Source organism: Electrophorus electricus, chromosome 3 (genome assembly GCF_041902795.1).
Source record: "Electrophorus electricus isolate QZ-2024a chromosome 3, ASM4190279v1, whole genome shotgun sequence".
Classification (NCBI taxonomy): Eukaryota; Metazoa; Chordata; class Actinopteri; order Gymnotiformes; family Gymnotidae; genus Electrophorus; species Electrophorus electricus.
This window is the reverse complement of record NC_137499.1, coordinates 23,331,312-23,356,600: the sequence shown is the minus strand read 5'-3', so window position 1 is coordinate 23,356,600 and position 25,289 is coordinate 23,331,312. Positions and strand designations below refer to the sequence as shown.

At 43.2% G+C, this 25,289-nt stretch overlaps 3 protein-coding genes across 6 annotated transcripts; 2 read left to right on the top strand and 1 right to left on the bottom strand.

Moving 5' to 3' along the window:
• The first annotated feature begins 11 nt into the window (after window positions 1–11).
• ilf3a (interleukin enhancer binding factor 3a) lies at window positions 12–11,623 on the top strand. Of its 2 annotated transcripts, none has more exons than XM_027028153.3 (19): window positions 12–251; window positions 898–1,054; window positions 2,203–2,320; window positions 3,075–3,265; window positions 3,963–4,128; window positions 4,400–4,547; window positions 5,525–5,616; window positions 5,987–6,082; window positions 6,232–6,343; window positions 6,723–6,820; window positions 7,263–7,365; window positions 7,471–7,563; window positions 8,681–8,871; window positions 9,059–9,196; window positions 9,375–9,500; window positions 9,762–9,905; window positions 10,114–10,222; window positions 10,413–10,736; window positions 10,853–11,623. In XM_027028153.3, exons 2-19 carry the CDS (start codon window positions 942–944, stop codon window positions 10,975–10,977), a joined length of 2,487 nt encoding a protein of 828 aa, XP_026883954.1. In that variant the 5' UTR covers window positions 12–251; window positions 898–941; the 3' UTR covers window positions 10,978–11,623. The 2 variants fall into 2 exon arrangements, with proteins under 2 accessions (XP_026883954.1, XP_026883953.1); XM_027028152.3 differs by having other exon boundaries at window positions 16–251; window positions 9,363–9,500.
• Window positions 11,624–14,407: 2,784 nt separating this feature from the next.
• On the top strand, window positions 14,408–17,548 carry acp5a (acid phosphatase 5a, tartrate resistant). 2 transcript variants are annotated; one of them, XM_027028162.3, is made up of 6 exons: window positions 14,408–14,550; window positions 15,648–15,735; window positions 15,930–16,129; window positions 16,329–16,453; window positions 16,605–16,950; window positions 17,039–17,548. In XM_027028162.3, exons 2-6 carry the CDS (start codon window positions 15,648–15,650, stop codon window positions 17,273–17,275), a joined length of 996 nt encoding a protein of 331 aa, XP_026883963.1. In that variant the 5' UTR covers window positions 14,408–14,550; the 3' UTR covers window positions 17,276–17,548. The 2 variants fall into 2 exon arrangements, with proteins under 2 accessions (XP_026883963.1, XP_026883962.1); XM_027028161.3 differs by lacking the exon at window positions 14,408–14,550 and adding an exon at window positions 15,100–15,134.
• Window positions 17,549–19,225: 1,677 nt separating this feature from the next.
• LOC113588801 (uncharacterized) lies at window positions 19,226–23,980 on the bottom strand. 2 transcript variants are annotated; one of them, XR_014122671.1, is made up of 3 exons: window positions 23,219–23,980; window positions 20,555–22,824; window positions 19,226–20,206 (listed from the first exon to the last, which is right to left on the bottom strand). XR_014122671.1 is itself a non-coding variant. In XM_027028163.3 (2 exons), the coding sequence occupies exons 1-2, from the start codon at window positions 23,445–23,447 to the stop codon at window positions 22,103–22,105; spliced, it is 951 nt and encodes a 316-aa protein (XP_026883964.3). In that variant the 5' UTR covers window positions 23,448–23,980; the 3' UTR covers window positions 19,226–22,102. The 2 variants fall into 2 exon arrangements, 1 of the variants encoding a protein (XP_026883964.3); XM_027028163.3 differs by having other exon boundaries at window positions 19,226–22,824.
• Between the last annotated feature and the right edge of the window lie 1,309 nt (window positions 23,981–25,289).

Below are 25,289 nucleotides of genomic sequence, written 5' to 3'. Positions count from 1 at the left end.
TCTTAAGAGTTTAGTGAGTTTCTACCTAAATTTCCAGTCTTAAAATGGATTTTCAAAATGCCTCCGAAAAATGTATATGCACTGTTCCTATGCCAATGCCGAGTCTTTACTTGCTTTATCGGCTTTATTGGCCATTTAACTCCCTGACATGCGGTGCGTTTGACATTTCCGGTGGACTGTTCCTGTAGGGCCCAGAAACCGCCGGAAGAAAACGGCACTACCTCAAACAGATTATTCCTCCTTACTGGGTGGTGAGTTCTTACGGACGTCTTTGTTTGCTTATTACATCATGAGGAAAACAGTGCGTTATAAAACAAAGCTATGTAAACTAGCTCTCACGGGAGGATATGACTGACTCAACCGACTATATTGTTCACACATTAGCTAGCCTAGGTTAGCTAGCTTAGTCCCCTCGCTCTCTGCCCGAGTCCCAGCCGGTTCCTCTAGCCTGCTCAGTAAAGATAACCAGCTAGCTAGTCCACTCGCAACGGGCAGATTGCTTTGGGATTTGAAGATTAGCTTTACGATGTGTGTTTACACTGAAATCGGTTGTATAGCTATCTGGCTGCTTGCACTTTACACAAACAGTGACTCGCTAGCTGGCGAGCTAAATGGCCATGAAGGAGTGAGCTAGGTTAGGTTAGCCAGGGATGGCAGTGAGGAGTCTCCGAGGCATCCTGTCCAAGTTGAGACTTTACAAAACAGTTGTGCTGGAATACGTGTGGGACGTAAGGACTGAAGAGCTGGCTGGCTAAATGTGTGTCTAATTAATCAGCACCACGATGAAGTTTAATATTTGTATTGCTGGTTAAATAGCCAAGGTTGTAGCGAGCTTGCTAACGTGATTGCTGCGTCTAACCGTGCATTTTGTGAGGGCTACTGCTGGTGTATTTTCAGGCAAGTTAGTAAGAGAAGCTTTTGAGGGGAGTGGGGACATAGCTATGCAGAGCGAGGCGCACCCTGTTTGGGACGAACACCAGGCGTACGAGGAGCTGCTTTATTGGGACAGCCTCATCCAGGAGGGTCACAGCCTACATCCCCACGACTACGACAGGTTTGTGCAGCGCTAATAACAAACCTACTCCAGCAAATAAAATGGTCTGTTACAGCCCGCTTGCATTTTTTTTGCTACACACACAGTTATCAGAGAGTCTCCTGCTTTAAGCACATGCTGTAAAACCTGGATCCATTCTTGCAGTTTCCATGTACGGGATCAGCCATTCTGATCTGTGGAATGTCCTCTACACAAGTGCAATGTACATCTTCAGAAAGGAGAAAGACTTTCCAAATATGAGTGGCCTTGCTGCTCTTGTCGTGAGCATGTCTCTTATGCTAACTCTTATTGTGTTTAATGTACTGACTTTGTAGTGAGACAGGTATCAAAGTGGTGGTTCTGAAGTACATGAACTGCTATGGGCCATGATGTTCACGGTGCACGACCCCTGTGCTGTGACCTCTCTGAGCGCAGATGTGCATGGCTGCACCGCATGCCCTGTCGGCACCGCACGCCAGTTCCTGTCACTGTGAATTAAACTGATCATTACCATGTCACTTCAGTACCTTTCTGTACTGTTTAGGCTTGCTTTGAAGCATATTTTAGAATAAATGGTTTAGTCATGATATAGATATTCATAGTTCTTCAAAGGTAAAGGTTACACATTATTGCTCAGCAGCAATCTATAAGCCCACAAAGCCTAAACCAGAGGGTCTGCTTCGGTCACCTATGGCCACTGATTTTCTATGATTCTTATTTAGTCGTTGGGTGTTTAGTTGTCTACATGAGCTTCCAAAGTTCTATTCAAATCATCCTTGGTAGTCCGCCGATGGTTGTTATAACTGTTTGAAACCGCACAAAAGTATGACATAAAGTGTTTAATAACTTGTTTGTAGGCCAACCTCCTACACCTATGCTGCATCACTCAATATACTGTTAAGAATATTGACACTTATTTGAGAACCTCTTAAATAAAGCTGATATCTTCTTAATGCAATAAATATAGTTCATGTTCTGCAGTCAAACTAAGGAGTTGACTAAGTTTAGTCATACATCAAACCACAGCAAACCTTTTCAGATTTCTTACCAACATCATTCCCTTCACCTGCTTGTGGTGGTCCTGGAGTTTGCTGACTGTTGGGTGATGTTGCTAAGTAATAGCTGTGTCTTTGGTGTGGATGATGCACTGAAGCCCTGCTCCATCTCAGGTATGAAGAACTGCGATACTGGTATGACTGCCTGTGCTACGAGGAAGACCTGCGTCACTACCACGCATACTTGGCCGAGTGGAAGAAGAGGGAGGCGGAGTTTGCCCATCCTGAAGCGGTGAGTTCATAGTTCCTCCACCCGAGTGTCTCATACCCTGGTTACCCGCTGGGGTGAGGACTCGCCACCTCAACACCTAACACATCCTAATAGTCTCCGTCTCCTCCGTCAGCAACCATGTTTTTGACACATGATTTGGAAATTTAAGAAAAAAACATTGGAGCCTAACTGTAGCTGGGGAAGATGCCTTTCCTTTAGGCATCCTGGATATGAGGTTTGAGGCAGGAATGTACAGTTAAAAGAGAAATGTGTTGGATAATATCTAAAAAGAACAGACCAGTATAAGCTTCCAAAGTCTGCTTAACCTAATATATTGTCCAATACAAAGTAAATACAAAGGGAGTCTTGTTTGTTTGTTTGTTTTCTGAATTTGAATGGTGTGGAACTTTCTAGACTGGCCCATCTCTGACATGATGACATGATCTCTCACTTTATTTGTAAATATCAGTCCTGGGTCTCGTGGAACTCTGACTGGCCTTTGCCTGAGCACTGTGTGTATGCAGCACGTGCCATTGCTGGGTTACACTGGGCTCTGAAGTGCTCTGAAGACACCACGCAATCATTTTATAGAATCAATTTAAGATGGTTGTGTGTGCACTGTAGGTGCGTGTGCAGTATTGTCATGTGACAGTGCAGGCACGTGTGTGTGTGTGTGTGTGTGTGTGAGAGTGAGAAACCTGGGCATGAGTCAAAGTGCTGATGAGTGAAGGCACTGGTGAACGAGCATTAAAGCTGCGGCACGTTTCCTCGGCAGGCTGTGAAACTCCCCCCACAGCGCACATTTGTCAGCGAGGACCGGCATGTGAAGGCCAAACACGCGTCTGTGTATCCGACGCCGGAGGAGCTGCAGGCCGTGCAGAACATGGTGTCGCAGGTGGAACAGGGCCTGAAGACTGTGGCCGATTGGATGAATGAACAGGAAACGGCCAATGGGGACACTGAAAGGTAAGATGTGAGAGGGACTTAAAATCGGGTAGAAGTTTGCAGCTACGAATAAAGTGTTTGAACAAATTCTACCACTTAAACAGTTAATTGTATGCAGTATGTTTCTATTGGTCAAGACTGAGGTGTCAGCTGTTGTGACACAAAATGCCATATGTACAGAGTATGTAGTGGGTCTGTGGCATTGCAAGATAGTGATGCACTTTTAAACATTTACATTTGAATAAAACATAAAACAAGCTTATTACATCAGTTCTCCAACATTAACATCAGACCTCACATCTGAGAGCATACTGTAGGAGTGATCATAAGTTTTTATTAAGATAACACGGTCACCTACCACCACCATACTTCCAACAATGGACAGACTATGCACCACAGTAAAAACAGTTGTTTTTTTATGTCGCAAAGCAGCTTTACAAATGTATGTAATGATTATTAATGAAAATGACAGTGGTAAGGGGAAACTCCCTGGGCAGAAAAAGGGAAGAACCTTGAGAGAATACACCCTGCTTGGCTGGCCCATCTTACAAACAGTCCGTACTATGCTCCATTATATATTATATATAACCAATGGAAGTGTAGAACAGCAGGATCAAGGTTAGGTTTGTACTAGTGCTCTGTTGTGTGCTTAAACTCTGGAGTGTTTGGAGGAAGTAGCTGGTGTTGATGTTTGGTTTGTTTGTTTTTGTGTTTACAGTGCAGAGTCATTGGGTAAACTGCGAGGTGTTTTGAGGGTGGGGCTCGTGGCGAAGGGTCTGCTACTCAAACAGGACTTGGACCTGGAGTTGGTGCTGCTCTGTAGTGACATGCCCACCTCCATCTTGCTGCAGCTCATCTCTGACAAACTCAGTGAAGTCCTAAAGGTCATATACATATGCAGCCCCCCCACACACACACACACCCTACTGTCACACATCTACCTTACTGATGTTCACAAATACACCACTCATCTCAGTAAGTGTTTTATTTATATAAAACCATTAATTTATTGACTCATTAGATCCACAACCAATTCCGTTCAGTTATTGAGCCAATTGATGAATTATGCTGCAACAAAGCTTGGACCTCACCCACACACAGTCACCAGGACGTGCAGCAGGGTCATGACCTGAACTCTTGCTGTTGCTTAAGCAGACGCAGGCAGAGGACGAGTATGTGGTGACTGCACTGGCGGCGGATGCGGCCATAACGGTGTGGAGCGTGAAGGAGCCCGTCCTGACCCTGCGGGTGCACCTGACTTCTCCCGTGGTGCGCGAGCATACAGAGAGAGAGGCTGACGGAGGTACCCACTTGCCGCGTGGTCCCCAGTTCCCCGCTCGAACGCGCACAGCCCACACACTCAGACAGTTTTCATTACGAAGCTGGCGGAAGGGCGTCTTACTCGGTTGTTTTAATGACTCTGCGCTGTTGTTCATCGTTTCAGTATTGAATATAAAAGTGGAAAGAGCCGTACGTACGTATACTCTACGAAGGGTTTGTTTTGCAGCAAAAAGGAAGCCTTTCAATCTTGGAAGTCAATTTGTTCTGTTTATTTAGTTTTTTGTTTTTTTTTCTTCCTAATGGTAGTCGTTAATTTAAAGTGAAGCCTTCAGTTAAATTAAAATGAATGTTTAACTTTTAACTCTTTATAGTAAGCGTTGAGTGTCTACCCAGCTGGTTTGCTGTACAGCTGTAGTGAATGCGTTCTTCCCTGTGGCCTTTCATTGGCCTGGTGTTGAACTTGCAGTTAGATCAGGCCAGTTTTGCTGCAGCACGTACCCTGTTAGCGAAAATGTGAACTGATCCACCTATTGCTGCTGTTGCCTGTCATTTCAAAATTGTGCTCCCTCTCAGCCAAGATTTCTAGTCTGTCAGTTTTTAGGGACGCTGGACTTTTGACCAACCGGAAGCTCTCGGTCTGACAGGGGGAGGAGCAGCTGAGCTCAGAGGGAGGAAATGGGGTGTGGTCTCCGTAATGCATGCTGTATATATGGCCTTATACAGTATAGCCTTTAGCTTATCACCAAAATAATTCAGCCTTGTCGATCTTTTCCAAAACAACAGAAGGGGGGGGGAGCAAACAGGGACTTATGTTCCTGCTGAAGAGCTGTTTTTTAAACAGTGTGTGTAGGAAGTGCTCGGTGAGGGTGCACCTCGGCACCCAGGCCCCACCCCCTCTTCCCCACCTCACCTTGGGTGTGCTGTCTCCACCCCCTGGCCCGAGGACAGAGTGCCCCTTGGTCAAACTGTGCCTTGTCTTCTTATCCCACTCGCTGGTAGAAGCGCTCGGGGGCAGCGCGCCCGCGGAGGCCCTGGACAGGCTCAAATGCCTGGCGTCTCTGGCGTCTCTCCGCCACACCAAGTGGTTCCAGGTTTGCACCTCGTTTTTATCTGTCGACCTCTAGCTTAAGCTGAGCCTTCCTGCCGTTTCTGTGGGAACCTGGGCAAGATACATACCCTAACCTGATTGGTGCAAAATGTCTCCTTAGGGTCTGCGAGTATTTGAATGTTGAAACGTTCACAAATACTTTAATTGAAATGCGTGTCGATTGTGAACGTTTACCTCGAATACCGCTGTTATGTATCTTTCCCTGGTGGGCATCAGTGTATTGACTTCGTGTTGGTCAGAAGCCATTACTGTAGTCTTGTCAGTGGCACAGTTGTTTCGAAGTTTCTGGAAGAGATTGAGTTGAAGTGCAGTGTGGTGGTGTTTTAGTGGGATCGATGTTTGTCTGGCAACAGGCTAAAGCTAATGGTCTGCAGTCGTGCGTGATCGTCATCCGGATCCTGAGAGACCTGTGCTCACGTGTGCCTGCCTGGAGTCCTCTGAAGGGATGGGTGAGTGTGCTCCACACCTACCAGTACATTATGCTAGCAGCAACCTACACTCTGTGGATAATCTGCAACCAGACTGAAGTAATCTTGGTTTTTATGCTATCTTGAAGCATTGGATAGACTTTCGCCCTTGTTCTGCTGTCGGCCCACAGGTTCTGGAGCTGCTGTGTGAGAGAGCCATAGCAACCAGTGACCGACCAATGGGAGCAGGAGAAGCCCTGCGGAGAGTTCTGGAATGTCTTGCATCAGGAATTCTGCTGGAGGGTGGGTGCTGATTCATGCAGGGGTGGGTGGCTCCATTGAATTTAGCTCTAACCAAAGGCTCATATAGCACAAATTAAATATTTATACCCAAATAGCATTGGAGGGCTTATGTTGTGTGTGTGTTTTATTTTTTTCATTACATTATTTATTCATTTACTGGGAGTCCCTATAGATCAGCACAGAGCTCTACTGACTGGATCTTTCCCTTATATCACAGTGGGGATGCTCCTCTGATGCTTCTGTGTGTGTGTGTGTGTGTGTGTGTGTGTGTCTGTCTGTCTGTGTGTCTGTCTGTCTGTCTGTGTGTCTGTCTGTCTGTCTGTCTGTGTGTCTGTCTGTCTGTCTGTGTGTCTGTGTCTGTGTCTGTGTCTGTGTGTAGATGGTCCTGGTATTGTAGACCCGTGTGAGCGGGAGACTGTGGACGCTAGCTGCCATCTTACCCAGCAGCAAAGGGAGGACATTACCCAGAGTGCACAGGTACAGTGTTTACATGGTTTGTCGCACAGGTATGGAGATTGTCTTTTTGATGATTCGTGATGCATGGTGTAAACCGGTAGGTCAGGGAGAGGAGCTACTTACCCACTGCTGCTGACAGGCTGACTGATTAAAGGATGGCAGTGCTAAAGATGTTTAGTAAAGTGGTAAATCTCAACAAGCAGCAGAGGTTCTCCAGTAATGTGCGGTAAGAGTATAGCCATACTCAAGTGTTACTCCAGTGTGAATATGATGGTATTTACAAAAAAAAAAAAAATAAATACACAGGTTTTGCAATGAATGCTACAGTGTGGAGTATGAAAGGTACAGAGCGGTATTAATCGTCAATCCAGCTACAGAAGGAGGTCTGCCCCAGTATAGCAAAAAGCTGATTGTTCTAAACTGGTGAAACTATGCAGATTGTGGCTTGCTATCTATCTGTCAGTTTGCCTTGAGGCTGGCGGCGTTTGGACAGATGCACAAAGTGCTGGGAATGGATCGCCTGTCGCCCCGAGCTGCCCGCATGTACAGTGACCTTCAGTACCCCCGTAAGCCTCCACACCTCCGTCTATGGCGCCCTCTCTGTGTTTCATTCTTGTCAGTAGTCTAACTTTCCGTTTGAATAAGGCTTTGTCTGCTTTCTCCTGCTACAGCTCAAATCCCATCTCCTTATACTCCGAAGAGGACCCTGGAGGCCCACGCAGAGGGAGATGCCAGCAAAAGAAAGGCCAAGTTCCCACGGAAAGGCAGGGATCCCCTGTTCCAGCTTCCTCCCGCTCTGGGGTTAACATGACAGTTAGGGTCAACATCACATTTGGGGTCAGGGGTCCAAAGTTGCATTTACCTAGGGGATGTGTGAGTCTCCTCCACATTCACGATGCTGTATTTACTCTCAACAGAACTGAATGCAGAATTGCTGTGCCTTGTTTAGTAAACCTCTCTGCAAGATGCTTTTTTTAATTTTTGTTTTTTAATTTTTTATTTTTTTTTATAGCTACTGAAATTTACAATTTTAGTTTTAAAGTTCTTGGAAATTAATACTCCCTCAAAAAAGGACTCCTCCCCCTTTCCTCAGTCCCATACTCTAACCCTTTCTACAAAGTCCCTTGCTCTAAAAACATGCAACCTTAACAGTTGAACCTGCTGGATGAGCTGCAGACACACACACGAGATTTGATTAGTTTTCTGATTAGCTAATTCAGCCCCAGCCCAAAATCCTTTTAGGGGTGAAAAGAAACGTGAAGACATCTTGGCAGAATGCTGTATGGACCTGTGGTTTGGTGTCCAGTGATCATCCATTCTGTCTCTTTCTTATGGCAAGACATTTATAGGTAGGGTGACCATATTGTGGTTTTCAGGAAGCACACATGTACATACATGTTTACATAACGACTTTTATTTATTAAACTTACTTAACACTACCAGACAAATAACAATTGCCAGATAATCTTAGTACTCTCCATTCATCTGTTCCTTACAAAATAAATACATTTTATATATATAATATTAAAAAAAAATTTTCTCCATGAAATAAAAAATGAAAATCAGTTAAACATTCAGTACACCTCTACTTCACTAAACACTGGTAGTTCTGATGGACTCGGGCCTGACACATTTTTTAGAGCCCCAAAAGAGGACACGTCCAGAAAAAGAACGCATGGTCACCCTGTTTATAGGTGTTAGTTGTTTAGTTTTGAGGGGTTTTTTTGTATTCTGTGTATTGTGTGTTGATTGTAGCTAAGTGTACAAAGCTATGTATTGTATGTTAGTAGAGTGGTTGGTGGTGGATAATTCTATGGTGAGATGTTTTTGTGTGTGTTGGTTGTGGCTAAGTTGGCTGTGTTGGTGGTGTTTCTGCTGTAGAGGGTCGTACCGAGCCTGCTAATGCTCTAATGAAGCTGCACCAGCTCCGTCCTGGTCTCCTCTACCGGCTGGTGTCTCAGACGGGCCCCGACCACACGCCCCATTTCACCATGGCCATAGAGGTGGATGGGACCACATACGAGGCATCGGGTCCCTCCAAGCGCAGTGCCAAACTCTTTGTGGCCCAGAAGGTGAGCAAATGACCCTACATAATATCTACGCACACAATCTGGGCAAAATTCAGTTAACGACACTCTTAACCATGAGAGTTGCGCAACATTCCAGCAGGTAAACCTTTGAAACACTTCTGCATCTCCGTGGTGCGAGTTGGTTGGTAACAGTTAACATGTGCTGAGGGTATGTGTTGGTCGTACGTAGGCCCTACAGGCTCTGGGCGTGGCCACAGGTTCAGAGAGCAAAACGGCCAGTCAGAGCCAGAGTCAGGAGGGCACTGCCATGGCAACCAGCAGTAGTGGGAGTGACGGAGCAACTACGACAGGAGAGGACAGTTCAGAGGTACACGTTCTTATATCCTCACACATGCACATACTCATACACACATGCATGTACACAAACTCAGTTCCCACTCCGCATTCTGAGTGCAATTACTCTGTGTGTGTGTGTGTGTGTGTGTGTGTGTGTGTGTGTGTGTGTGCGTGTGCGTGTGTGTGTGTTTGTCAAGGCCACTCTGCAGGGAGGCCCCATCCTTACCAAACATGGGAAGAACCCAGTCATGGAGCTCAATGAGAAGAGGCGTAGTCTGAAGTATGAGGTCGTATCTGTTAAAGGGCGATTCAATGACAAGACCTTCACCATAGAGGTGCGAGTTTCACTCGAGCTGGTGGTCCCAGCCTCTCAGACCTTTTGTTCACTGTATCCAGGGCCACTGTCTGCTTCCTCTGAGAGTGGCATCACTGAATAAAGTAAAAATGGCTTACTGGCAGTGATGCCTTTTAATTTCAGACTTGGTATTTTTGGAATTTCCTACGGTTTTGTTTGGATTTAGTTTAAGGATTAGAGAAATTTAGTTCAGCTAGCATCTAAACCTTCATACGTGTGTGTGTCTTGGGTTTTCTCTCAGGTGGAGGTGGATGGGCAGAAATTCCAGGGTTCTGGCTCCAATAAGAAACTAGCAAAGGCCAATGCGGCACTGGCCGCCCTGGAGAAGCTCTTCCCCTATGACTCCAGCTCCGACAGCGTGAAGAAGAAGAGATTTCCTCTGACAGTAATTCCTAGCACTACACGCCGCACACTACTGCATCTGGTTCAGATACGAAGCACTGAAAAGCACATCTCACAGTGTGATTGGCTCAGGGCTGGAGCACTGCTGTGTGATTGGCTCAGAGCTAGAGTGTAGGAAAGCTGCTGTTTGGAGTGTGTGCATTCAGGTAGTGTTTACTGAAGGATGCGCGTGTGTCTGCTTCTGTTTACAGGGCTTCGGAACTATGGGTGGTGTGCCATTCAACTCTATATCCAGCAGGGGGCGGGGCAGGACCCGTGGGAGGGGCCGAGGATTCAACAGTGTTTGTTCCTCTTATACAGGCAAGTTGTGCGTTAGAACTACTTGATAGTGTTGGTGGCATCTCATGTTAAACAGCAGTGCACTACGCATGTCTCCCTTGTAAACGTTATGTTTTCAATAATGATACATTTTCTGAGTTTCAGCCCCAGCTGTGACAGTAAAAATAGTAAAAAGAAAATGGTGTGTGTGTGCGTGCGTGCCCATCTGTAGGTGCAGCTGATGTGCCAGAGAGCCCTCCAACTGTGAGCAGTGCTACAAGTGTGGGCAGTTCCACATACTACTCCAGCCAGCCTAAAACTATAGAATCCCCAGAGGGTCAGTCAGCCTCTGCAGACACAAACAAAGCCACATACCAAGCTGTGCCTCCACCAGCTACTGGCTACTACAACCAGTACAGCCAAGCTTACTCGCAGTTCAAGAAGAGTGGCCAGAATCAGAACCAGACCCAAACACAGAACTCCCCACTGGTAGGGCCAGACTACGGGTATGGCTACCCGAACCAGACAATAGGAGGGCAGGACTACAGTTACGGAGGTGAGACAGTGAGAACTCCTAACACAGAAACACTTGCCAGATTGAACCAATGATGGTTAATGGAGCCTCAGTTCTCACAGCTTCTGTGTCTCTTTGTTCTTGTCTTCTTTCTACAGCATATGGTAGCCAGTCAACATTTGGTCCACCAACCCCACAGAATTATGGGTACCACCAGAGTGCCTACCCCAACCTTGGGGGCTATAGTAGCGGAACCAGCAACGTAAGCTTTGGTTACAGATAGACTCTGAGCACATGCCTTGTCTGACAGCTCTGGCCCAGGGAGATTCCTGCCTCCACATCTTTCTCTGGTGCCATCTGGAACTTCCCCAGTACCAAGGACTGATGTCTCTTTCAGAGTGAGCACGTGCTCAGTTATGAGCTACCCCTTCACACTGATCTTTAGGGTTAGGTTGTCTTCACTTATGTCTCCTGTGTTCTTTTCATTACAGTCAGAGTTCCATTAGCATGGCCTTTATAAGACTCTTATTTTAATCCAAATGATTCATTGTGACCCTGGAAACTCTTCTTTCCAGACAGGAAGTCTCTCAGGACTTCTCTTTTTCAAATAGGAATATTTTGACCAACCTTCTCATTTTCTTCTCCCTGGATGGCCAGTATAATGAATGTGAACCGAAAAACATTTCTTGTCTAAGTAGCTGCTGACCTGTTGACCCATGGGGAGTTTGTGGATCCTGTTGTAAAGTGGATTATTTCCTTTGAGTGTGTTGTTTTTTTGTTTTTGTTTTTTTTTTCCATTCTTTAGTTCCATGGCTGTAGCCCTGAAACTGTGCTAGTAATAGAGAGCATAGTAAATGAACACTGACCTGTGGCTGAAGTTGTCATGTCACTCACCATATAAATAAAATGTTTTCTATTTTTAAAGCAAAGTGCCATTTTTGCTAATTCAACCCTGAAGGAGTAACTGTCGCTCACTAAAGTAGACAAGAAAGCATCCAGACAGCCATTGAAATCCTATTTCTGTATGTATCTATAGAAGGTATAAAGTAATTCCCAGAAATCTAATGAGAGCACCTGGCCCCTTCAGCAGCAGAGCACAGACCTCAGTACAGGGATGGGTCATGGCCCCGAGGCCACTGGGGCGTGAGCACAGACCTCAGTACAGGGGTAGGTCAGGGCCCCGAGGCCACTGGGGCGTGAGCACAGACCTCAGTACAGGGGCAGGTCAGGGCCCCGAGGCCACTGGGGAGTGAGCACAGACCTCAGTACAGGGGCAGGTCAGGGCCCCGAGGCCACTGGGGCACAAGCATTTTTGGGTGCCCCCCATTAAGAGTAAAATGTGTAGGGACACATTATGCACAAAAAGTAGCTTCACAGAGTAAACATTGATCACAAACTATCCAAAACAGCCATTTATTAAAGATGTCTATTAAGGGAAATATGAAATCAAAAATGGATACATTTTTTACCATTAGTTCATGATCCTGTTTATACAGTATACAGTTTCAGTATAATGTTATTTAGTAGAATTGGTTATTTTTCCATAATCTTCAATCAAAATGCAAGGACTTTTGTCTGCCCCTAAACTGTCTTCTAATTTTGGCCGTCACTAAGGCCGAGCAAGAAACGATCATTTCATACCAATGAAATCCTACCATATATGCCACAATATACCACACAAAATTATCATCATATTCTGTTTTATTAACCAAAGTAAAATCATTCGTTCATTCATTCTGCTGCAGAGAGAATGATCACTTTGAGTGTGTGTTTCAAAGTTAGACAAGCAGATTTATCACCCAGACATCACATTTTCTTGATTACTTGATTACTTTGGGCTGCTGCTCTCTAGGATCTTAACTGTCTTAATTACACAAGATTTTAACATTCACATTTGCTTGCCCACAAATCCCTTGACTAAAGGTTTTCTGTGCTGATGATCTCTCAGTCCCTCTGCACAACCTTGGTCTGACACCTGGTCATCTCACGCAATTTAGAGACCATGGTCTCAAAGAGTTTTCATGTTGCAACCTGTATCAAAACAGACGGATAAGAAGACTTTTGCAAGGCACTATCTTATCTGCTGACTGCAGTGACTTTCAAGGCCCTCTCCTTTCTCTGTAATCTTTCTTTTCAGAACTTTGACATTAGACTTACTTAACGTGTTAGCAGTGTCGCCTCGTGAAACGCCAAGAGCGTTTCAGACCCATGGAGGCATAGTCCCTGTTTAAAGCTCAAAGCAGTCTGCCCAAAAACACTTCACTCTACTATTTATAAAAACAGCTAAAACAGCTGATGCAGAAAAGAAGCTTACCAGGAAACTGAAATTTTAGATCACAAAGATAACCCACATTTTTTTTCACTGTAGATTCATTAACCCCACCCTTTCATCCCTACTGAATTCTTCTATGCCAATATGCCTGCTTTGATTTCTAACAGAATTAATGCTATAAAAGGACGCTTTTGAAATAATCCTGCACATATTTTGACCACTCTTCCATCGTGCAGGGATGTGCACAGCATTACCCTCGTGTCTAGCATAGCACTTAGAGAGCACTTCTCCAAGATTTCGGTGATCGCAGATTTAATCGCGATTTGCGTAAGCTGTCCGTCTTGTCCCAATGGTGTGCACATGTCCAAAACCCATCCCACAAGAGAACAAACGTCAAGGGCAACGGAGAAGCAGTTGGCTGGGGTGGAGGTGTGGTGGGCTACAGCAGAGGACATCAGGGGGTGGTGGGAGTAGCCATGGCAACTGAGACAGGTTAAGGCTCAGTAACAGTAACATTAGCACCTAATGCCTATACACCTATATGCCACTTGAAGCCTCTATGATAAGTCTATAGGATCCTTGCTGGACTGCACAGATGATGTCAACTAGTGGATGTCCTTCCTGCATTTTATATAAAATATGACAAAAGTTCTTGTTATTGGAACTGAAGCTGAGAAAGGATACAGTTGTTTGCTCTGACCCCGTGTCTGTGAAGACCTAAAGTATATCTAAAATGTAAGACTTTAACACAGACCTCAGTTTCAAATACCATATCAGAGAGGTCTAAAAAGAAACAGCATGTCACTTCCGTTATATTTTTAAAGTCCATGACATTCTCTCCTTTGTAACTGTGAGAAACTTGTGCGTGCTGCTATTACACTTATTTAAGACTCATGCAACACTCTTCTTGGGCTTACAAGAATTCTTAATGAAATGCAGCAGCTAAAATCTTCACTCATGCAAGCACGAACGATCACATTATACCGACCTTCAGAATCATCCAGTGGCTGCTCATCTGTCAGAGTTTAATTTAATATTAAGTAACCTTTTATTAGTCATTAAAAAAACTCAAGGGTTATACCCTCTTCTGCCTTAATGATATGGTTATTAGCTATGCTCCTGCCTGACGTCTTGGTTATTAAGGTTCCATGCATGATAATTCAAATCTGTTGAAAACCTTTTAGATTTTATTGTAAGTCACTTATATTCACTTTCTTATTGTTCTTTTATTTATTTTATTTCTCCTTTTCACTTGATTTTTATTATGTATTTTATTTTTAACATGTAAAGCACTGTAAACCAGTTGTTTTTTTAAAAAAGATAAAACTGAAATATATTATGGATGTTGTCATAGTTGTAATTTCACACTGTCTGGAGCTACAGTCCGGAATTGTACAATAAGTGCGATCTTGAACTGTAGCTTCTCACTTTTAGTGATGGTAATTTCAGCTACTTCACAAACACCTTAGTAAGAGCCCCAGAGTAACACTTCTGGCTGCAAAAAGCCAATAGTCAAGTTACTCTTTTTATGCTCAATCCAGACAAACCGATGGAAATAAATGGGAAATTAGGCATCTACAACCGGTAAGTCTCTCTTGTTCCCATAATAGCTGAGTGAGTCAAGCTCTGTAAAATATAGGTCTGCTAAATGCAGAACCTTGTTGTACATGTTCCTTGTCTAGCTTACACACAGTGGTCAAAATGTTGTCATTTCTTTATCTGGGGTATGTGGACGGGAGAGTGAGGGCTTTTTCTGTGTTTGCACTAATTATGTTGCTGTTACAAAATAGAACGTTTTGTTTGTTTTTTAGTTTTGCAGTGCTGGGTCACATGACTCAGAATCACTGGTCTTACACAATCACAAGCAAGGGTCTGTGCTCAGGGCTATCGGAGACCCTTAGTTCCTCAGACACACGTACTCCTGTGTTTCAGTAGCACAGGCGTAAAGGCAGTTGTATCAGGGTGGTGTCCTTGCTGGTGTGCTGCTGTGGGATGCTATCACATCTGTCACATGGAACTGTGAGTCAGTAGTGACATGCTCAGGACACACGCACACACATACTGGACCCTTGTGAGAGGGCCCTATATAAATGTCACATGAGGAAGAAGATAAGGGACTCTCTCAGGAAGCCTTACAATTTTAGTTGCCACTGCCAATCAGACCTCAGGTTTGTGTGAAAGAATCCTGTTTTGATCCCATTTCTTGTAACCTGGAACCTCCAGGCTTAACTGTAGCATCTGATTGCAGGATGCTGACATGCAATTTTACTAAAACATCACTCCATTCTCTGGAGTGGTCAGTAGTTTGAAATCTGGTTCCAGATGAGTAGAGAAAAGAGGCACAGATGGTAATGTCTTCCTGCTGACGAGTGTGTGATAATGAGCTGAATAAGTGGATTCAGCCGAGTTCAGGGGTCAGCTGGTAGATGTTCCCAGGGACTGATTTAAAAGAGGGCCAGTGAAAAAGGAGGTTGTAAGAAGTAGAGAGAGGACTACCAGGGATTTAATAGTAAGACACTGGAATAACCCAAGTACTTTGTTCTTAATATCTAGACGTAGTAAAGGCAGTTCTTAACATAGCATTTTTTGCCTTTTAGTTCATGTCTTTTCTAAAGTAATAATGTCTCTTATAGCAGTTTGTTCAATGCTTTGTGTCTGAGTTTTGTCTGGTCTCTCTGCAGATGGCTTCCCATCTCCTCTTTGTCTTCATCATTCTCCCTGCTGTCCTCTGCTATTCTCCTTCTTTTGTTGACCTGGAAACGAAAGGAAGTAAGTAAACAAACTCAGTGTTTTTACCTGAACTAAACACTTTCCTCTCTGTGGTTATGGACTTGCCAATAATTCACTTGTTTATTTTACAATGTTAAATGGCCAGTAATGCTCTTGCTCTGTCTTTGAACCTGTGGTCTTGCTGCACTGTGACACGTTCCTACATACCGGTTTGCAATGTGTGTTGTTTCCAGGTAATCAATCATCCATCCGGTTCCTTGTTGTTGGTGACTGGGGCGGCTTGCCGACCGCGCCATTCACCACCAAAATAGAGTGGGCAACAGCCCAGGAGATGGGCAGGACTGCAGACCAGCTGGGAGCCGACTTTGTTTTAGCCCTTGGTGATAATTTTTACTTCAAAGGAGTGCGGAGTGTGGATGACCCTCGCTTTCAGGTCTGTTCAGTGCACCTAGCTGTCAATTTCACTCATACCTTAAGGCCAAATGCAGCACCTTGATTACAATCAGTTGATGTAATCTGTTCAGTGAATGCAAGTTGGGGGGGGGGGGGGCGTTGCCTGCTTGCCTGCTGTGTCATGCTGATCTGCATATAGTCAGGGTTTTGTTTAGGTTTTTTTTTTCTTGTTCCTGTAGGAAACGTTTGAGAATGTCTACACTGCGAGATCTCTCAATATTCCCTGGTTTGTTATTGCGGGCAACCACGACCATGCAGGGAATGTGCTTGCCCAGATCCATTACAGCAAGCTGTCCCAGCGATGGTGAGTTCCTGCCCCTCGACATGGATAAATGTTAATGCTAGTGCTGGCCATATGTTGTCATGGTGATCCATCAGTGCTGTCAATCATCTGTAGGCTTGAGAGTAGCACTTACTGCTGGAGTACTGCCACTCATCTGTGCACTCATTCGCAGGAACTTCCCGTACTTCTATTACGAGCTGAACTTCCGCATCCCAAAAACAGACAGCACTCTGACTATCTTGATGTTGGACACAGTACTGCTGTGTGGGAACACAGACGACTTTCAGGACCAGAAGCCTCAAGGTCCCACAAGTAATGCACAGGCCAATCGGCAGCTGCTGTGGCTGCAGCAGCGCTTGGCCAGTTCCAAGGCAGACTTCCTGCTGGTGGCGGGACACTACCCCATCTGGTCCATCTCTAAGCATGGCCCCACAAGCTGTTTGGTCAAGAAACTGCGTCCTCTGCTGGTGAAGTATGAAGCTACAGCTTACTTGTGTGGCCATGACCACAACTTGCAGGTTAGCATTTCAGCTCATCTGTTGGGTTTGTGGTTTGTTCTGTATCTCTTTACTTATGCATTGGTTGTAATTCTACTGTCCTGTTCAGTACTTTAAGGAGTCCGATATTGGCTACATCGTGAGTGGTGCGGGGAACTTCATGGATCCAAATGTGAAGCATCGCCATGATGTTCCTAAAAGCTCCCTGAAGTTCTTCACGGGTGAGGCTTCCACGCTGGGAGGCTTTGTGCACATGGAGGTCACTAAGAAGAAGCTGGTCATCACGTTTCTCCAGGCGAGGGGGACCTCCCTCTACCAGACTGTGCTCTCCAAGAGGGATCTCTAGTTTTCTGGAATGGGAATAGGGATTTTTTTTTGTTTTTTTGTTTTTTTGTTTTTTTTTTCTTTTTCAAGACTAGTGCTGCCATCTAGCTGTAGTGAGCACAATCCCAAGTGATTTTATGTGATTTTACAGTACAGAATTTTAAAACCAGCTTTGAATTGTTTGTAGCCGTATAGTTTATATTTGTTCTAAGCCAATGTTTTAAATGTGATTAAATGATCTTTCAATGTAAATTGATGGATGGTTTTCTTTCAGTATTTTGGTTCTGAGGAATGGATACTAATTAGTGTAGAAAGGTTATGCATGTTTAACTAGATAATTAACCTCAGACCAGCCTTGGTTTTAAGATGGATATGTTGGGTTCAGCTTGAAAATGGCGTTGGCTTCTAACCTTAGATGGCAGTAATACTCTTACTGTAGTAGCTCTCTGCTGTTTTGCAGTTTCAATGATCTAGCAATCATTTGAGCAAATTGAGCAAAAGTTTCTTGTATGTTCAGGTTTATTTTTAGGGGGAGGTGGTTTGTTTATTTTACGTTTTGGGTTGGGTATGTATCTTTTCTTTCAGAACAGACAGTTGCATATCACTCCATAAGAATAGGGTGGCTGTTGAGCTCCCCTAGGTGCATCCAGTATAGGTTGAATCCTTCAGCAGCTGTTGAGACTAAGGGGGCTCCTGCTTGGGGTGGTTCTACAGTTCATGCTCTGGTAATAGAATGGATGCCTTTAAACTTGTGTAAGAGTCAATATTACTTCAGTGTTTTTCTTCCCTGTGTCTCATTTGAACAAAAGTGGGTTTGTGGTTGGAGTGTTATTGACTTCTGGAAGATGCCTTGGAACCTATTTAATCCCACAGCAGACTGCTAAGAATAAATGCCAGTTTTTAGATCTGTGAGCAGGCTGTCTGGTAGCAATTAATAGCCCCACCTTGGCTTCTCCTGTGGTCTTGCCCGGCAGTTTGGCTAATGTCAGTGTGACTGGATCAGGTGAAGAGCTGATTAAGTGTCTTAACACGGGCTACGCTTATTTTTAACTTGACCTATTTTAAGTGCTTAGGCATTTTTCCTTTCTGTCCCTTGGTGGAATCATGCCACCCTTTATAGTCTCCGGCCATCTTCAGTTCTTCCCAGCTCTTTCCTGTTCTGCTGGAATTCTCCACAGTACAGCATATCCATGTCTGTTTAGGTTGACCTTGGCACATTTTCCTTTTGGAATTCCACTATAGGACTTGTCTAATTCCTTCATTTTTTTACTTGGTGTATAGCTGTTGTCACTTTCTTCCTAGGATTTGGGATTGGGGTTAGTGCCTGTAACAGTCTCCATGTTTCTGATCCATACAACAAGACAAATTTTAAATTGGAGTAAAATAGTTTTATCTTGGTCTTGGTAAGTATGTATGTGGATTTCCATGCAGGTTTTAGTAAGTGCTTAATTCTTCTCTGGATGTCTTCATCTGCTCTTCCTTTTTCATTGACCACACTACCCAGGTTCATCTCTAGGTCCCCTTCTATAGTTATATCATCTTGTTTTTTGTCAATACTTAATTTGGTTTTCTGGCTCTTTATTGTAAGCCTAACTTTTACCATGTCTACTTCAAGGCGATGGTCTTGTCTTGCATGTTCTGTAGTCTGTGGGACAATATGGCCAAGTTACCAGTGAATTCCCAGTCATCATTTTTCTGTCAGGGTCCATTGGATTCCTTACACTGAAGAGACATTCTCTCCACTCCACAAAGAAAGCTTATAAATACCTTTGCTTGTGATATGAATTTTTTCAGAAAGCCTAACATCATGAACTACTTGACGGACAAATTCATGGTAGAGAATTTTGATGATGGAAATCTTTATTTTTGGATTTACTGCAATTTACCTTTTTGCAATATTTACCCTAAACTATTACAATGTTGATCCAAAATTAATATTTTAGGATTTATTTTTCTATTTATTTTTTTTTTAGATATGTGCTACAGCCTCTCAGTGTCCTGAGAATGAGATGGTGTTTGGAATACAGACTCCTCTATAGTTTTACAATCCAAAGAAATAATTGTTTAATGTGAAAATATAAATTTCATTTGAAAACCTATGCAAAATTATCACCACCTGAACATATGTTCTAAAATTCATGACTTGATATTTTTCCTACATATAGACTCAAATTTAAAATATGTATGGAAAAAGTATAGGCCCCTGTTTAACAGAGGAACTACAATGCCCAGACATTATTCCCCTGAGATAATCTATGTAAATGAACCACTAAGCATAGAAGGAGCATCTCCATCTACTGCTTGTTGATATTGGTGGAAGACCACGTGCAAGGCAAAGCCTATCAGGACACCACCAATGAGAGGGCATCCGATCTAAATAAACCCAATCAGAGCAACTGTTCAGAGCACACTGTCTTGTATCATGTAGGACAAATTTGTCCTGTGCATTATCCATTATCCATCTTTACCAGAGCTTAAACAGCATACAGTTTAATGACACAGATCACAATTGTTTCATACATGGTCCCATCAGCAATTAGCTGTATATGAGGGGTGTGAGGTAGAATAAATTTCCTGTGTGTATGTTATAGTTGTTATATGTGTGGCCCCTTCACAGTAACCTCTGTAAATCCACCCTACAGTAATAGATCCCTTAAGATCCCTTAATTATCATAATTACCTTAATTTATCCTCACCTGGCATCCTGGCTAATTCAGTCCTTTACTGGACTCTCCTCTAAATATTTATATGCAGTATAAATTCTTTGTCTTTATTTAATCAAATAATGTATGTTATTTCATTTAGGAAGTCACAAATGCGGACATTTCCTTGACCGGTAATTAAATTCAGCTTCTTTAAAAAGTAGATGACATGCAATTCTCTGTCATCTTGTCCATAGCACAGAGACCTGGTGACTTCTATTCTCCTAGTCAATAGGCATGAGTCTGGGGGGCTGGAGGAGTCATGTACAAGGCAAAATGAATAAAGGAGAAAGGTTCTCATTAGTTCACCAACTTGTCAATAAAGTTTTAACTCAAACCTCACTTATTCTGAGCTACTTTAAGAACATCTGATAATGTGCAAATCTGCATCTGGAAACCTTAAATATGTATGCATAATAATCACACCATTTATTCCATCTTTATTCAAAATGTAAAATTTAAATGCCTGTTGGCTTTAGGTGCTGATCAGATCATCTAGTACAAATGCAGTTCAGGCATTGTTTTTTCCCCCCACTGTGTCCCCATGCTGCCTGTAAAACCACTCTCAGAAACATTGCTTGACCTGGCTGGCCACTAACCCCAGTTTAGCAAGCCCTGCAGAATCGCCAAAGCATGGAATGAAACAATCTGGCATCCTGACTCGCCACCATCAGATGTCACTTCCTTCATCAATCGTATTAAAAGTGAAGAGGAAGACATAACTTCACCTCACGATCCATTTCAGTGACGTCTGAAAGTGCATCCAAGTAGACCTACAAACAGATATACAGATGCATCATTCCCAGATCATTTCCAGGTTTTTTAATAGGGGTGGGTGATTTGAGCTAAATTTCATATCACTGTATTTTCCACTATCCACTGTGCAGGCAGGGCTTCCAAGCCCATGAAGACAGTGAACACTGTAACATAGAATTCAATAGATCAGACATCAAGCATAGAATCTGGCTAGACAAGAAACCAAAACAAAAGAGCACATGGCGAGGCTTCACCGTGGGAATGGCAATGCCAGAGGACAAGCAACTGCAGCAGTGAGTAAGTACATCAAATCTTGTTTTTCTTTATTGTGCAAATATATGTTTACACATGAGGTAGAACTGTGCAAGCATAAGTAATAGTATAATCGTATAAATTAGCAAAAAGTACTAAAAACATTAAAATAGTTAAGATTACTGTTTTAATGTTAGCTGTAATGGAACTTTTTAGCTGAATAAGTGTGTTTTTCCCCACACATCTATTATTTAAATTATTATTATTATTATTATTATTATTATTATTATTATTATTATTATTATCATTCTGGACATATGTCCGAAAAGAAATTTGAGAAGACCTGTAATGTTAATTAATTATTTACATGGTATAAAAAATGTCAGTATAAACTACAGAGATGGGAGTGGCTTTGCTGGTCACAATAAAAAATCGTTTCTGCAGGAAATATTCATTAAACATTGTCTATCTAGGGATGAACCAGGACAATTTAATCAGTTCCTCACACTGTAAGAAATTAACTGGCAGCAATTTATAAGTACCTCATTGTATGTTACTTTTTACATTGTAACACAGTAGTGATAACAATAAAAATGTAAAATAAAACACAGTAATTACTATGCACTATAGTATTATAGTAGTATTAGTAGTAGTATTATAACTAAAACAAAAGTGTTCAAGCAAAAATTTCAGAAATCAGTATGTTATTGTAAATTTAGTGAACAAATTGTAATTGTTTGCAGTGTTTTACAGTGAGGCGCTTTTCTGTTTGTCCGCCAGTTGGACCTGTTCATGTTAGTGTTTATCTTGAATATTGAGCAGCGCTGTTTGATTCGCCATTTTTATGGTATCCACATGATGGTTTGGTTTGTTATGGTCTCCACAGAATGGCACTGTGTTGTACAGGTATTATTTTAAGCCCTGTTCACGATATACAGCACAACCCTGTTTTTTTAACACGGTCATGTGAGCAATAAAACTGTAATTACCTCATATGAATAGAAAGAGAAATACAATCAATTTACAGGCTTTTTATCTCAAGCACCATGCAATTAGTGCTTGCTGAGTTAAACCACTCTGTAGGGATCAGTTAGGGTAGAACTAGGCCAGAGATAGGGGCAGTTAAAGGTAAAAGCAGGTCATGGGTATGGGCCAATTAAAGGTAGAGCCAGGCTGTGGGGAGGGGCAGCCAGGGGTAGAAGAAGGCTTTCTGTGGGGCTTGTGACTGGGGGCTTGCTGTGGGAGAGCTGGATCTGGGCAAGTGACTGTGGGGCAACTGGCAGTGGGGAGGCTGGATGCAGGGTGACTGACTGTGGGTGTGGGGTGACTGGATGTGAGGAGGCTGCCTGTGGGGTGACTGACTGTGGGTGTGGGGTGACTGGATGTGAGGAGGCTGCCTGTGGGGTGACTGACTGTGGGGTGACTGACTGTGGGTGTGGGGTGACTGGATGTGGGGAGGCTGCCTGTGGGGTGACTGACTGTGGGTGTGGGGTGACTGACTGTGGGTGTGGGGTGACTGGATGTGGGGAGGCTGCCTGTGGGGTGACTGACTGTAGGTGTGGGGTGACTGGATGTAGGGAGGCTGCCTGTGGGGTGACTGGATGTGAGTGTGGGGTAACTGGATGTGGGGTGGCTGGCTGTTGTGACAGGAGGAAGGAAAGAAGTGTGGGGTGTAAGGTATGCCAGCCAGCAGTGGGCTGGCCTGAGGCCTCTCCTGCAAGGATCACCACATCACCCTGGTCCCACACATGGAAGGCATTTGGGTGAGAGAGGCTGAGGGCCACCGGAATGTGGGTGGGGCTCAACCTGCCCATCTCACTGGTCTCCTTCAGGTCCTCATCACATGGTCCCAGAGTACAGTCTGTAAATAGAGAGAGCAAGAAATAAGTTTTGTTTCTCTGAAAGGTCTGGATAACGTCAGGGGAAAAAAATATGTTATAGGTGTAAGCTAAAACAACACATACATGACACAGAAGTGTTTAGACAGTGTAAGACACAGTAAAACAACACACGCAGCATAAAACATTTGCACACAACACAAAACATGCACAGGCTAAAAATACAAATAGTGTAAAAACTGCACTTCAACACATGCTTGAACAGGTCTTGTCAGCAAATTCCAGAATTTGACATTATAATAAATGTTAAGTTGAATGTAGAATTTTGATAGATATCTATACAAATTACAGTGCTTTGTTTATAACACTGCAACAATCCTTATAAATTATTACACAAAATAATTACTGAAACGTTACCTAAGATGTCATGAATAAGGTCTTTAATCAAATGCCCCACGATTGCGTAAGCAACCCCTACCACCACGATAGCCGCTAATACTAAGTATAATAACGCTGTGGGAAGCTGGATGAGGTCATGCGGAAGCGGTTTATACTCCTTATAAACGGGCGTTTCGTACAGAGTGTACTGGTAAGAACGATTTCCCTCCGACGAAAAGTTCAGCGTGCTAAAACCAGAGAGATCCATTGCTGCTCTGCACCGGGAGCGGATGGAATGTGACTCCCACAGTAATTCGTAGAATAATTTGAATTGTAGGCTATAGGTTATCTCCAAAGTATTCTGCTTTTAATCAAAATAGGTCGTCTTTGATTAATTGAACACCTTAATTTTCACTTAAAAACAAACAAATAAACAAACAAAAAACCCAAATGAAAATAACTTGAACGACACTGGCTTCCAAGACTTTACGAACTCAAAAAAAAAAAAAAAAATCACTTCTGTTTGAAATATAGGTTCCAGTGACGGCGTCGTGTTCTGTGCTGTTATTAAGAACCGTCACACCGTGCTGAAAGGGACGCGAGAGGTTCAGCACAATCCGGTGAAGGAGTTTCTTCGGACCGAGCGACGATTGGTGAATTCGTATGACGTCACCCTCCCGAGTTTATCAGCGAGCGAGTAAAGGAACTTTAGAACGCTGTGTCCTGGCCTAGCCTACTATTCAAAGCTTAAAAATACTTAAAACTAGTCAAACATCTTGAGGCATGTGTAAAACATCGACCAAACAAGCCTAATTTCAGAGGTCTGTTCTGTTGGTCTTCATTCGTAGATGAGGCATGATTCATTAAGATTCTCTGTCTGTCAGTGGGTAAAAACCCACTACTAGGCCTGTATGATACAGCATGTCAGATGGGGAATGCTGATTATTATGGTGATTTCATCACTAAAAGAGACACCTAGATATGCCAGCTTTTCTCTCTCTCGGGTTCTGTATGTCTGTCATCATGGAGACCACTCAGAAAATATGACTACATAAAGCATATACATGTGCTTGAAGCTAGTAACACACAGTGTCCCATGATCTTTAAGATTTTTATTATTATTATTATGACATTTACATTTATGGCATTTAGTAAACACTCTTATCCAGAGCAACTTACAAAAGTGCTTTGTCATTGAATCATAGAATGCATCCTAGCCAGCACAGTAGGTTAGAGTCCAATATAGCAATGATCTAGAATACTGTAGAAATACAGGGATCATTGCTATTGCCTAGAAGTACAAAATATATAAGGTCTCTCTTAAACAATAAGTACTAGAGTTTGTTAACAACATCAGTGTAATAAACAATACCCTACAATAAGTATTAATTTAGTCAGTCAATATAGGAGCAGGGTCAGTTGCCATTTAAATATTCCTCGAATAGATGGGTCTTCAGTCTTCAGTTTTTCCACCCTCTGACACGCAGAGGGTGTCAGAGGGTGGAAAAGAAAGAAATAATTGTCATCGGCATAGCAGTAGTAGGAAAAACCATGAGAAGATATTACATCACCAAGAGAACGAGTATACAAAGAGAAGCAGGCCTAAAAGTGAGTCCTGTGGAACAAGCCTGGAGAGAACATACATTGTATGTATAGGGTTCTTTTCAAGAACCTAAAGATGCTTACCATAGTCACTACAAAAGAAAAGGTATTGATAGACATACAGGACATATACAGTATACAGAAGGTGTACAAATAGCATTTACAGAACATGGACAAGATCTGAAGAGAGAGGAGTTTAGGTTTGAGAAATATTATGGGGAAAAGATATATTTTAAGGTTAGATTTGAATAGAGAGAGAGTTGCAGACTGTTGGACCAGAGCACATCTAGAAAAAGCACGATCACCACAGCCATGCAGTCTGGAGGAAGGACTAGTAAGCAACCCAGCTGAGGAAGCTCTGAGAGTGCGAGTAGCCTTGTAAGGAAGGAGAGATCAGACAGGTGTGAAGGAGCGAGGCCATTTAGAGCTTTGTAGATGAGTAGAAGTATTGTAAAGTGAATACAGTATTTTACAGGAAGCCAGTGAAGATGTTGGAGAATGGGTGTAA